At 42.8% G+C, this 13,432-nt stretch overlaps 3 protein-coding genes across 3 annotated transcripts; 1 reads left to right on the plus strand and 2 right to left on the minus strand.

Moving 5' to 3' along the window:
• Positions 1 to 252: 252 nt before the first annotated feature.
• On the minus strand, positions 253 to 2,349 carry tm4sf21a (transmembrane 4 L six family member 21a). The gene is made up of 5 exons (XM_084474024.1): positions 2,013 to 2,349; positions 1,521 to 1,586; positions 1,114 to 1,250; positions 763 to 949; positions 253 to 625 (listed from the first exon to the last, which is right to left on the minus strand). The coding sequence occupies exons 1-5, from the start codon at positions 2,187 to 2,189 to the stop codon at positions 617 to 619; spliced, it is 576 nt and encodes a 191-aa protein (XP_084330150.1). The 5' UTR covers positions 2,190 to 2,349; the 3' UTR covers positions 253 to 616.
• Positions 2,350 to 3,374: 1,025 nt separating this feature from the next.
• LOC311354225 (mannose-P-dolichol utilization defect 1 protein-like) lies at positions 3,375 to 7,630 on the plus strand (the record flags this gene model as incomplete). The annotated part of the gene is made up of 7 exons (XM_084474023.1): positions 3,375 to 3,489; positions 3,623 to 3,688; positions 4,576 to 4,708; positions 5,131 to 5,216; positions 5,734 to 5,849; positions 6,439 to 6,549; positions 7,505 to 7,630. 7 exons carry the CDS (start codon positions 3,375 to 3,377, stop codon positions 7,628 to 7,630), a joined length of 753 nt encoding a protein of 250 aa, XP_084330149.1.
• A 2,693-nt stretch (positions 7,631 to 10,323) lies between these two features.
• Positions 10,324 to 13,002, minus strand: slc25a35 (solute carrier family 25 member 35; the record flags this gene model as incomplete). Its single annotated transcript, XM_084474153.1, has 5 exons — positions 10,324 to 10,881; positions 11,119 to 11,253; positions 12,147 to 12,299; positions 12,430 to 12,495; positions 12,631 to 13,002. The coding sequence occupies 5 exons, from the start codon at positions 13,000 to 13,002 to the stop codon at positions 10,711 to 10,713; spliced, it is 897 nt and encodes a 298-aa protein (XP_084330279.1). The 3' UTR covers positions 10,324 to 10,710.
• Positions 13,003 to 13,432: the final 430 nt, after the last annotated feature.

The following is a 13,432-nucleotide window of genomic DNA, read 5'->3' on the forward strand; positions in this document are numbered from 1 at the left end:
ATATTATAATTTTAAATAAATAAACCCTTGCCTTTACAGCTTGTATTTTCTTTCTATTGACTCAGCAGTTTTACAGCTTGTTTACGATTCTTGATAAAACAAAACATGGTGGACGCTGCAGGTTATGCAGCTGACATTTTCCACTGAACTCGAATACATCAAGAGGGCCAACACCTTCCTATATTGATTACTGCAGGCTTCATGATCGATTGATTAGGGGGTGATGCTCACTTTGGAGGGGGTCTCCCAGAAAAAAGTTCATACTTCTTTATTTGAGGACAGAAAAATGTTGACATGAACTGTTCACTCAAGTATGTATTATTGTTTTATATTTCTCAATACAAATTGTGAGTGGTAAGTACAGATTTCATAAGCTTTTTTTATATTTACAGATGTGACACACAATCATAAAAATGGCACATTATAGTGATCACGTTCCAGTCAGTATTGGTGGAACCAAACATCATCCCTGCCATCACTGTGCATTCAGTCAGAATATGAAGAGACACTCGCTTGGTAAACAAACACAAAGCCACAAGAGGGGTTTGTGATGTCATTGTCGAGCCAGCACCCCAGGAGTGTAGATGATGACACGATGAACATCCGAAGCGGGAACTTACAGGGGCTGAGGACAGAAGCATAAAGCAATACGATGACATCAACGCCTGTCACGAGCCAGTTAAGGAACTTTCTCTCTATAACAGGAAATTTGTGTTTAAAAAAAAACAACTTCCTTCCTCTTCCTCTTATATTTCCTCTTACCCCTTTGCTGACGCAGGTTCCACACAGACATCCAAAAAGGCCGTTGACCATTTGAATACCACAGAGCACCAGTTGAAGGCTACTCGTCACCAACAGAGTAGCGAAGAGTCCCACGTTGAACTCCACCACATTTTCAGGCGACGTGCATAGGCTCCATGTGCTATGGTCACTCAGGTAACTCTCCTTCCTGCATCCATTCATTTGCAAATGTTAGAGTGTGTGTGAGTGTGTGCGCGTGTGTGTGTGTGTGTGTGTGTGTGTGTGTGTGTGTGTGTGTGTGTGTGCGTGTGCGTGTGAGTGTGTCTGTGTGTGAGTGCATACACACAGGAACAACTTTGATAATGTAATCACCTGTCTTTGAAAGGCGTTGACCAAGCCAAGCCTAATACTTTACAGAGAGGCCCATTCTGCAGACCAAGCACTGCCACAATGAAACTGTAGAGGGCGCCAGCCACACCGACGGCAGCGAAAGCAATCGATAAGAACATCTGCACAAAATCAATGAAAGGCAGAAAATTATCATATGATTTAGACACAATTTAATGGGCTATAAAGATTCCCTTTTTCCCTTACTCACATTTTTTTTATGACATTTGCTACCTTACGTAGAATATTTGACTTTTGATCATTTGATCATTTCTATGTTTATATCACATTTAGTATATTAATGCTATTGGTATGTCCATATAGAATAGGCCTATTCACTTTCTTCTGTGTCTTGCTTGTGTTTTCAACCCAACATTGTGTTAAGGACTCACCCCACAGCGGTTTGCACAACAGCCTTGCTTCCCAGTCATGTGGATGTAAAGAGCGGGCACCAGTACCTGTCAACAGGACAGTTACAGAGCTGTAAGTAAGGCAAGCTAATGTTCATTTGAACAAGGAATAAATCACAGAACGATGGATCTAACTGTATCTTGTATCTTGTATGCCTCTTTTTAGTAGGCTAGGTTAGTTAGGCTAGATGGTGTGATTGGAAACACAAAACAGTGGAAATACATAACCCTAACCCTAACCCTAAACTGCATCTTGTTCAACTAACTAAATCACAAAATACCAAAAAAATAAATAATGCTCCTCCTTTTCGTTTGCAAATAGGAGCTCAACTTCCAGTTCCTCATTTATCCAAACTCGGGTTAAAACCTTAAAAAAAAAACCTGTCAAAACATATTTCTACTGTTTGTGCTTAACAGCCCTGTAGTTTGACATTCATTGTGACCCCCGGTGAGCCCCCCTCCACCCTTACTCACCATGAGACCTCCACCGACCAGACCACCCATGTACTTGACCTCCTCTGTGATGTGCCCGTCCTGGGCGTACATGACATCCCAGCCCGGGAAGAACAGGATGATGTTGCAGAGGATGGAGATGAAGGCTAGCGGGTACAGAGCCAGCCCGATGAAGCGGGAGCACTGTCCTGTACACATGGCGTCTTCTCTTTCTTCACACGCTAGGGATCTGTAGAAAAGGAGATCTGTTCCAACTGATTGCAAAGTCTGGGAGGTAGTCCTGTCTCTGTGGCTCTCTCTGGTACTGAAGCCAGCAGTGAGGGGGTTGGGAGTATAGGTGGCGTGGGAGGTCGATGACAAATGGGACAGAGATTGTAGACTGGGTTAGGCCTCTGCTGGATCCCACAAATAGGAAACGATGACTGTATGACATAAATGATTAACTTTGCTGACCTGAGATTGTTGTTTCCTCTTCTCTGCGGTTAAAAATGATGTGTATTCTTTTGGACCAGTGACTCACTAATGATGACTAATAGTGACGTTTATCGGTTAACAGATTATAGATTTGGGTGGATCCACTATCAAAGACCGCTGCTGTGCCGTTGAGGGTGAGGGTTCATGTTCTGCTATTTGCTATTTGCACACCCATGGCTACAGTTTGTTTAAGCAATGTTCTTCCCCAGTGCTGTGAACTTTGGAATGTAGCTGATTAAGGCCGGCAAGAACAATGCTATGGCTTGGCCTAGCTACAAACCATAAAAGTTCATAATTTAATATTTAAGGAAAATGCATCATAGAGGGATTGTTTTAATATGATATGGCCAACAAGGACTTTGAATATTATAATTTACATAAATAAACCCTTGCATTTACAGCTTTTGTTTTTTTATATTGACTTGTCTTGAACAGTTTTACAGTTTTTAGTTTGTTGCTTTAATAAAATTAAAAATGACATTTTCGACTCCAACTCATTCTCAGTGTCTATCTTTGTGGACGTCCACAAAACAATGGAGACGCTGAGAATGAGGGTACTAGGCCTACGTATGAAACCCTCCAAAATGCACAGCAATTTTCATGTCAGTTTTTCAACATATATACAATTAGAAATATATGTAAAATCTACATCCTACAAAAAGAAGCAAAGCTTGAACTAAATATGTGTGTGTGTGTGTGTGTGTGTGTGTGTGTGTGTGTGTGTGTGTGTGTGTGTGTGTGTGTACACACGCGTGCGTCTTTCTTAGCGTGCATGTGCGCATTCATGTGGTTGTTGTGGGAGGGTAGGTGAGGGGAGGGGGCTTCCTGAAAAGCATACGTTACTTAAACGTAACGTAAAACATCATTTTACGATAATCCAGAAATCGATCGGTTTGAGGGTGAGCTACCATGGCCACGTCGGAGGGGCTGGACGCCACGTCTCCCGTGAAAGAGTTTATACTTCTTTATTTGATGCCAGAAAAATGTTTCGAGTACTTTTTCACCAACTTAAACTTCCTGCACGGTGAGGCGTGCTTTATTGATAGAGTAGGCGATATTGCCAATACTTCAAAGTAATTGACCCCCCCCCCCCCCCCCCCCCCCCCCCCCACACACACACACACACTTATGTCTCCCCCTGTTTGTGTTTGTTTCAGTGCCATGTCTCAAGATTGTTCTGAGTAAAACCGTAGGACTGTGGATCGTCCTGGGCACAGTGCTAGGTAAGAATCGACATGTCCATTTCTTTCAATGCATCCATCACACTTAAATAAAGAGTGAGGTTTGGTTGATAGATTATGGGATAGGCCCAACCTATAGGTCACCTAAAGCCCGTATAGGTCTTATGTCTACCTATTGTAGATCGGACTTTTCGAATAATGATCCCCACTTCCCAGCCTAATTATTTAGGCAATACGGTTTGTTTATTATTGGATGTGTATCCTAAATGTAAATGTGTGCCACATGTCACATACATTAAAAACCTCAATGCCTGCTAAAACTGTAAGCAAATACAAAGCAGTGTACAGTAGAATTCACTGCAGAGACATGTAATTCATGAGCAGGTAGAGGAGGGCTAGGTGACCTACTCTGTGATACTTCTGCTACCACATAGGGCCATCTAGAGGGCCAAAATGGTACTACTATCACACACATTGTTGAATCGGGAAACCCCATACAACATGCAAGGCCGAGGGTAAGGAAGGTTCTGAAAAAGGGCTGACTTTTGGATGTTGGACTGAGGAGAGCAACAACAGAGTCTGTTCTCCAGCAGTCAGGGCGACAGTAGCTCAGGAGGTAGAGTGGGTTGACTGGTTACCGGAAGGTTGCTAGTTTGATCCCCGGCTCCTCCTAGCTGAGTTTCGAGGTATCCCTGAGCAAGAAGCCTCACCCTGACTGCTCCTGGCGACCTGTCTGTCTCCCTGTGTGGTTGACTCCTCCATCGGAGTGTAAATGTCTCCATGAATCGTTGTAAGTCGCTTTGGATAAAAGCATCAGCAAAATCCCCTAAATGTAAAGTAAAAAAAAAAAGCAATAAAAAGCACTGTTTATTGTTGTGATTGCTCAGTTTGATCGATGATGATGATGATGACATGCGGTCCCCTTGCAGCACAACTACCTCAGCTGCTGAGACTAACGAGGAGGGGTAGCGCAGACGGTCTGAGCCTCCAGTCGGCCTTGCTTCACCTGTACTCCATCTCAGGCCCTCTGGTCTACTGCCTAGCCAGGGACTTCCCCCTCAGGTGGGCTGCACACCAGGGCTATGCCACGTCACCCAACCGTGGGTGACGTACCATGGGGAACCCATACAAATTTCAAGTGCAGTTAGTTGTGGGCATTTATTTTCAATGTGAATAATGAACGTTTGAAATGTTTGGTTTAAGATATAAGTGTTATTTCCATTGGCTTGGATGCATGGTTTGGGACTTGTGTGCAATATTGTGGAGCCCTGAAATTCAAGCATTGCATTGGCATTCAAGGCTGCTGCTTGTTGTTCCGTTCCTGAACCGTGTACCTGAACCCCACAAACATGTCTCAGCTTAACCCTCTCTGGGAACAGTTCACATGCAGCCCAATCAAAATAAATACAAAGCATATATCCACTAATGCATTCAAGTGTTCTGCATACTGTTGTTGAAATAGTTTGTCCTGTTGTTTGGACCAGTGCCTGGAGTGATAAGCTGTTCATAGCGGTCCAAGCTGCTTTAGTTTGCTTTCTACTCCTCCATTACAGAGGAAGAACCATACAAGGTAAAGCAGTCAACAGGATGTGGACTGTTTATTCAAACTTAGAGCTGCTGCAACTGCTCAGGCACATTAAGACGATGAACCTTTGGTTGTGATGCGGGTGGGTGCTCTGCACTCTGTCCAATGTTTACTTTGGGCGGAAACTTGGTGGTGCAGAAAGTTTTATAATTCTGTACTCCAAATGTTCATCATCTTCTTTGGTCGCTTTCAGCCCTCACTTATGAGTCACGTTGAATGAAAGTCTTTAAAGTGATTTAATTAGTATTGTAAACTCTAAGTTGTTTAATCATTCTGAAAACCCTGACCTTGGGTGCCATTATGCGGACACCTCAAATGTTGTATTATAGAGATCCATAAAATGTTATGGATGTTATAAAAAAAAAACATGTTAAAGGACTTCAACTCATTTGAACTTACCTTGAATCTGATTGTGGTCTGAGGTTGATTCTGCAAATTCTGCACCTTGAGTGGCTCTGTGTGGGGGGTTGGGTTAGTGTCTGATGATGCAGTCCTGTTCCAGGAATGCTTCTCCTGCTGATCTACGGTGCTGTGGTCGTCCTCCTGGGATCATACGGAACAACATCGCTTGCCACGACACTGCAGAGCTCAAGTATCCTAGCTTTGAATGCTAGCAAGGTAGTCTCACAAGTCATACTTTGGATGAATATCTCAAGTCTAATTTCTTTATATTTATTTAGACCAATCATGTTGCTGGAGGCAAGGATCTATAAGCGCGTAATTGGTGAACACAGACTCTGCCAGCAATAGTCAACTGTAAAAAAAAAAAAGTAAAGGTGTTTGTAAAGGTTCGAAAATGGACACTGTGCAGAGTGGCCACTGTAGAAATACACTTATTAGAATCCCATTCTGAACGCTTCATCCAATCATCCTTCATCCTTCATCCAATGAATTTCCTGCGGTAGAATTTGTACGTGTCAAAACCGGAAACAAGGTGTTACTTCTCCCCTAACTTTTGGTAAATAAGCAACTTTATTTGTATAGCACTTAATCAGAGTTACAGTCTAAAAGGGCTTCACGGGCCACATTACATGACACTCAGGCAAAAACTCCCTTAATTATTATGGAAAAATACATGAAAAAGAAAGAAGGACCCCTTCTTCTTGGGTTGGTAAGTAGTGCAATAAGTGCCATAATGGACAGACTGTACAACTGTAGCATAACAAACAAAATGGTATTGGTAAAACATTTTCCCGTTGTAACACAGGCTGTCCAGGCTGGCACCAACTTCTCCAGCGGTCAGACAGGAGAGCTGTCCCGTGTGTCTGTGCTGCTGGTATGGGCGGGCTCCCTGGCTCTCATCTTCGTCTCTGTGCAGGTGTGGATCTCGCTCTGCATCGTCGCTCACCTCTGCGTGTCATACATACACACATTCACCGATCCTCTTCCTCCTCCCTGCTCTCTCCACTCCGTCTGCCCGCTTGTCCACGATGGGGCTCAGAGCATTCGGCCGCTCTGCCCCTCGCCTCTGGAACTCTCTTCCACTATCCAGCCGTACTATAGAGTCTCTCCCCACCTTTAAAACCTCCATCAAAACTCACCTGTTCCGACTGGCCTATCCCACTCCACCTACCAGCCAATTTAATGTTGCCTTGTTTATTTTTTTAATGTGTTTTGTTTTAACTATATTTGCCCATTTTAAATAGTTTGCTTGTCTTAACTGTAAGGCGACCTTGAGAGTTTTGAAAGGCGCCCTGAAATAAAATGTATTATTATTATTATTATTATTATTATTATTATTATTATTATTATTATTATTATCCTCCCTAACAAGAGTCCCACAAACTCCTCTGAACAGTAGGGGTGTAACGATACACAAAAGTCACGATTCGGTACGTACCTCGGTTTTTAAGTCACGGTTCGGTATGTTTTTCGGTACAGCAGTTTTTATTATTTTATTTTTATTAAACAATTGGATTTTTGATTTGATCTATTAAATTGTATCAAACAAATGCCTAACACAAATGAAAATACATAAAATACAATTGAGGATAAAAACACAATCAAGTCCAGGACTTATTTCCATTGTGGTCCTCAACACAAAACATCAGGACAAGACAAGACACTCACAGTGTCAGAGTGTCACAGAGTGTGTGATAATCAATAAAAACTAATAATCTGATAATCAATAAAACATTTTTTTTTTTTTTTTTCGGTACGTACCGAAATGAAACACGCATCGAACCGTTAAAGATGTCGGTACGAATGAGTATCATTACACCCTTACTGAACAGACTGTCTCTAATCTCTCTCCCCCCTTCGCCTTGATTCAGGAGAAAGGCACAATGCTGGCTCATCTGGCCCACGTCCTTTCTGCGTGTCTCAGCACTGTGTTACTGGCCCAGGTCCTCCGACACGGCAGGAGAATCAGCACCAGGAGCAAAGCCAAGAGTGAGTAGCTATCGGCCACATGGACACTGCTACCCTTTCAGCCTGGACGCAGGTCGACCGCTCACGTGTTATTCACTTCATACTGGTTTTGTGTGCGCAAAAGACCCCAATTGCGGTTGTGTGCTATTGGCCAAAAGGCGTATCGTTGGTTGTCCTACATCGCTGCATTGGTGTTGAGAGGAGAACACCAAGCCTCTGTGGAGGACAAAGACAGTGTTGTTGGGAATATTCAGATGTTGGGTTCAGCCTCAGATGTTGTGCTCTAGGGCTGACGGTCAGCATTGCTGTTTGTGAGAATAAGTGTATCATGTTAGTAGTAATACTGATCGTTTAGGAATGAGTTGTTATATGTCCATTTTGTTTAAGTGACAGCAGGCCTTGATTACACAGAGGATGTACTTGCAGCTATGTCACAGCAACATGTTAAAACTAGATATTTCTGTATCTTTCCACTTTCAACCAGTAATATCACTACCTCTGAGTCCATTCTATTTGAATGTGGATGTTTTACATATATTATATTATACATATATTGCTTATGATAAAATTATCTTCACAAAGGAGAATACATTGTTACATATGGACTATTAATTGGCATGTGGGAAATTCAATGTATTGTCTGGTATTATTTAAATATTATCTTACATGTTATGTACAGTTTGTCTTTTAAGTATAGTATATCGGAAAAATCTAATTCAACAATACCTTCATTTCTATCAGTATAAAAATATTTAAAAAACATTAAACCAATTGGTCTTCATTGCTTACACAAAAAAAAAACTATTTCCCCCTTCTGTTCTGACTGCATGGTAGTCAGTTGGCTGGGTGATTAGCTGAATAACTTTCCTCTTTTCAACACTGCATGGTGACAGTTTGTTTATTATTTGTGTGTATCCTAAATGTAAATGCATCGCATACATTAAATACCTCAATGCCTGCTAAAACAGAACAAAGTACAAAGTAGTGTACAGTAGAATTCACTGCAGAGACATGTAATTCATGAGCAGGTAGAGGGCTAGGTGACCTACTCTGTGATACTTCTGCTACCACATAGGGCCATCTAGAGGGCCATAATGGCACTACTATTCAAAACATTGTTTTTAAACCCCCTACACAAGTCATGCAAAGTGTACATTTTACCAAAAGTATGATAAATGATCTTCACATTTTCATAATTTCGGTGATACAAGTGTTACATGAGTATTCACTGGCATGTTGAAATTCAATGTATTGTCTGATATTATTTAAATATTATTTTACATGTAATGTACAGTTGGTGTCTTAAGTATTATTTAGTAGAAAAATCAAATTCAACAATAATTTGTCAGCATAATAGAAAAATACAAAACATTACACCAATTGGTCTTAAAGGGGACATTTTATAGTGTGATTAGCCATTACAAGCTGTTTTGAAAATGTGCAGCTTCTGACATCACAGGTGGGTGTGTCCACCTAGATGTATGACGGAGAAATGAGCAACGTTTGCTACAGTCCACTGGGTAGGCTGGTAGACTGATTTATCCAGCACACATCTAGGTGGACACGCCCACCTGTGATGTCAGAAGCTTCACATTTTCAAAACAGCTTGTAATGGCTAATCACACTCACACCTGGTGGTATAATATGTCCCCTTTAAGTGCTTGCACACAAACTTTTTTTTCTTTTCTTTTTTCTCAACACTCCCATGGTGACCTTTGACCTCAAGAAGGGAGTAACACAGTAGGGAGTAACACACATGTTTCAACATACTTGACTAAGAAGGAAATTAAAACCGGTTCTCCCGTTTGAGCTCATATCCACTGATGAAGCATACACCAAAACAACAAAGTTAATAGTTAACGATTCATGGAGTCACATTAAAACATTGTACATGCTATTTTGAGTAAAATAATTCACATAACTTCCTCTACAGACTTATTGCTTTGGTTACCTTTCAACCAATGACGGCATGTATTCCCCAGTAACATTAACCATAAATGTAACTGAATGTCCATAAAACAAACAAAAGTCCTAAAAGTTGAATACATTAAAAAGTACAAATAGAAATATGAAGAGAGAAAGGTAAAAACATTTTAAAATAATTTAGCACTCTTTATTCAAAGTAACTTCACAGGGAATTTAGAAAGTGAGCTGGTAGGTTTTAAACCTAGTACCATTCTGCTATGGTAGCAGAATGGGGATACCGAAAAACATTATATTATTACGAAAGTGCTGTAGAGTGAGTACAGGAGACCAGTAAAACGGCAGATTGTTCACAATTTTGCTATTATTACCAGGCACTTATTCTCAAGCAAAGCTACATTTTCCCAATGTCTACAAGTAGGCAAAAAAAAAATCTCCTTGCGCGTTGCCCGTGTCACACTGTCCCGAAATTGACACCTGATGGCCATACAAATATGGAATTGTTCATTTCGCCTGAAGATGGCCCCGAACTTGGTCAACAGCCAATGAACAGCCGAAGCAAGTACGACGCCTACAGAAGGCATTGAGAGATATATCTTGTGTTGCCTTCCTAAGACAATCGGGCAGCTTCTTGTTTCCTTCACGAATGGCCGGATGTTTTTACGATCAGAGCCGAATTTGAACATTTCCTTTATCGTGTCTCCATCAGGTGTCAATTTCGGGACAGTGTGACACGGGCATTAAGGCACTGAATATTCTCAGTTCCTTTGAGATGAGGAAAGGGCATGGAAAAAAGAGACAAAGGTGAGAGGAAGTTGGCAGGTTAAACACAGAAAAAATGACTTGGTTGTCAGCAACCAGGAACTGTTAGTAACTGACGTTTTGTTTATGCCATTGTTTTTAGGGTTGGGTTAGACAAGGGATTTCTTCATTTGATGGCAATCCAAAACCACAGTGGGCATGGCACAAGTAACCGTCTGAAAAGCCCCATAACCATCCTTGAGGCATCTTGTGGGAATGAGGAAGTTGTCATAGTACAGTGATTCATCAGGTATACATTTCCTTTTCATTAAAATCTCATGTAGGAGTGTCTTATCTTTGTCCTTCCCTGTTACAAGGAAGAACACAGGCACAACACAGGCTTCCTAGTAACTTCACCCATCTTCAGGTCATCTAGTTGCCCTGGCTAGGAGTGATTCTGGTAGAGTTTGCGGAGTTCCTCCCAGAAGAACAGACTGAGAACAGTATGTGGTCCAAGCCTGAAATAGGACGCCCCCAGGCCTTTGTAGAGTCCGGTCAAGCCCTCTTTCCTCATTGTCTTCGAGAAGCAGTCCACGTATCCCCGGTAGAGCTGGCCCTGAACCGTGGACGACACACATTAATTTGAGTCAGCCCAGGGGGAAGGCATACCTTGGTTGTTCTGGGATCTGACATTTAACATACTTGTAAGACATTAAAATGAATACATTCAAAATTGTATAGCATTTTACAGGTGAAACATGAAAAACACACAAAAAACAAACAAACAAGGAAAACAATTTAAGATAAATAAAAAAAACACCATAGGAACCAACAAAATTGTCCGCTTGCTCACCTTGCCCAAGTGGTCCACCGGCTGGTTGTAAAGGCGTGTGCTCACTACGTCGAACGGCGTCATGGCAAACACCACCACCACACTGGCCACCATACCGGCACTCAGCGACACCATCATACTGTCTTTGGAGAATACCTTTGAAAAGAAAAAGGAATACACGCATCAACATGTATGTAACCTTTAGACCTTGTCCATTCATGTCCACAGTCATCCTCTAGTGACTGTGGACGGTGACTGTGGCACGTTACTTAAAAAGTGAACAAAGTGTTCTTCTCTAATCTCAAGTCAAACGAATGTAACTTATTAGACGGCAGATTGTTTTGTTTGTCTGACCACTTGCTCATGCTGGGATTATAAGGGACATAATACACGCGCTCTGAAAGCCATTTCATGTCATCCAGGTCATCGAGCTGAAATAGTAGCATTCTTTTAACTGGTGTCTAAGAATGAAGGGTCATCCAAACGTATAACAATTAGGCAAATTTAATTTAAGTGATAAACATAACAAACATACAACAAACAAACAATCATCTGAGGCCTCAGATGGGAGTTCGCCCAGCATCTCTTCGAGAGAGCTTCGCAAGGAGGAGTCCAGTGCATTGGCAAAAGCAGGGACTTCTTATACAGTGGCAGACAGGTCTCAAGATGCTGAGAACAGCCTGGCTTCCCAATAAAACGATAGTATTGGTTAACCAGATGGTAAACTATCGATGACCCTCCTCAGGATGTCATAAAAGGGTGGACGTAGCCTTATCAGTTTGAGCCCTTGCTTCCCAAGGGGATCAGGAAACAGGCACTTACCAACAAAGGGCAGTTAGAGAAACTGAATGTGCAAATATAATTTTCCCATTACACAGACTTAACACAAAGAGCTGATCATCGGTGCATTGGTTGCCTGCCAGTGCAGACAGAAGGGCAGACAAACTAAGCTGAAGTTTAATTGATTAGGATGAGTCGAGTAAGGATAACGGTTTGAATGGTTGCCGTTTGCTACTTTGGAAATTTTGAGCACATGAACGTGTGCCAACCTTGAGGTCGACCACCAGCTCCTTGATGGCAGAGAAGGAGGAGAGCTGGGCAGCGGACCCCACGCTGGTCCTCGGTACGGCGGCGAAGGACCCCCTCCACAGCCCCATGAAGCCGTGCTCCCTGCAGATGGCTGCGATGGCGTGTACCATGCCCTGGTCAACAGATAGGTGGTTATGGGTAAGGGGAGATACGCTTCACACACACACACACACACACACACACACACACACACACACACACACACACACACACACACACACCTTAAAAAGGCTACATATTTACCCGGTGCTGGTATTGATGACCAACCGCGATGGAGGAGGTTGCCTGGGACTGAAGATGGGTCTTCACCTATCAGTGTGGATGTTTTGTTTATTTCAGTGACACCGTTTAAGGAGGGGCCATTCATGTGTTAAATAACGTGAACCAAAAATGAAAAGCACAAAACTCTGGCAATATCTGGACCATGTCATGTAGTCTACTCACCAAGTATAAAGGGCTTCCCGTGACACCTCCTGCCACACCGGCTGCTGCTCCTGCTAATGTGGTCTTGAATGTGCTGACCCTACCGTCCGTGTATATATACCCGCTAGACTCAATGAGGGAATAGGAGCCCAGTCTGATCCCATTCATCACGAATTGATAAACGAGTCCCGGTGCCAGTCCCCTCTGCAGCCCGGCGAGTCCTTCCACTTTGCCGATCGTGTAAAAGGCATGAAATACGTTCCGATAATGCACTTGGTACGACCCCCGGCTTCGGAGTTCTCCTTGTAGTTGCATGCGTGTTTTCACCACCTCCAGCGGATTGGTGAACACACACGCACCGCAGGCTGCACCACCGCTGAGGAGGAAATCCATCGTCTACTTGTCACTTTTCTTGGTTGACGGGAATCTTGTTTCAAATCTGAGATGGACAAGTTGTGTGACCGGGTTATGACCTCTCTGTGCGTCGAGATTTTCATCTGCTTCTGTCCGGTCGGCTCGCAGCCATTGAGCGTATCCACGTCGTGTGACGCTGGCTGCTGCTCAGCCAATGGGAGCAGCGATAGGCCCCTCCTTTATTAAACAGAGACGAGCGTCTCCTCCTCCACCGAGAGGCTGCTGCTGCTCACTGCAGAGCCGATGCGCTCCACCTCAATCTCAATTCAATGACATTTTATTTGTATAGCCCTTAAACACCAGTACAGTCTCAAAGACCTTAACAGGCCATATATTTATGACACCGGTCCGGGTGGTCCCTGACCCTACCCTCCAAGAGGGCAATAAAAAAGTCCCTTAATTAGCAAGG

This window comes from Micromesistius poutassou (assembly GCF_964030765.1).
Source record: "Micromesistius poutassou genome assembly, chromosome: 10".
NCBI classification, from domain to species: Eukaryota; Metazoa; Chordata; class Actinopteri; order Gadiformes; family Gadidae; genus Micromesistius; species Micromesistius poutassou.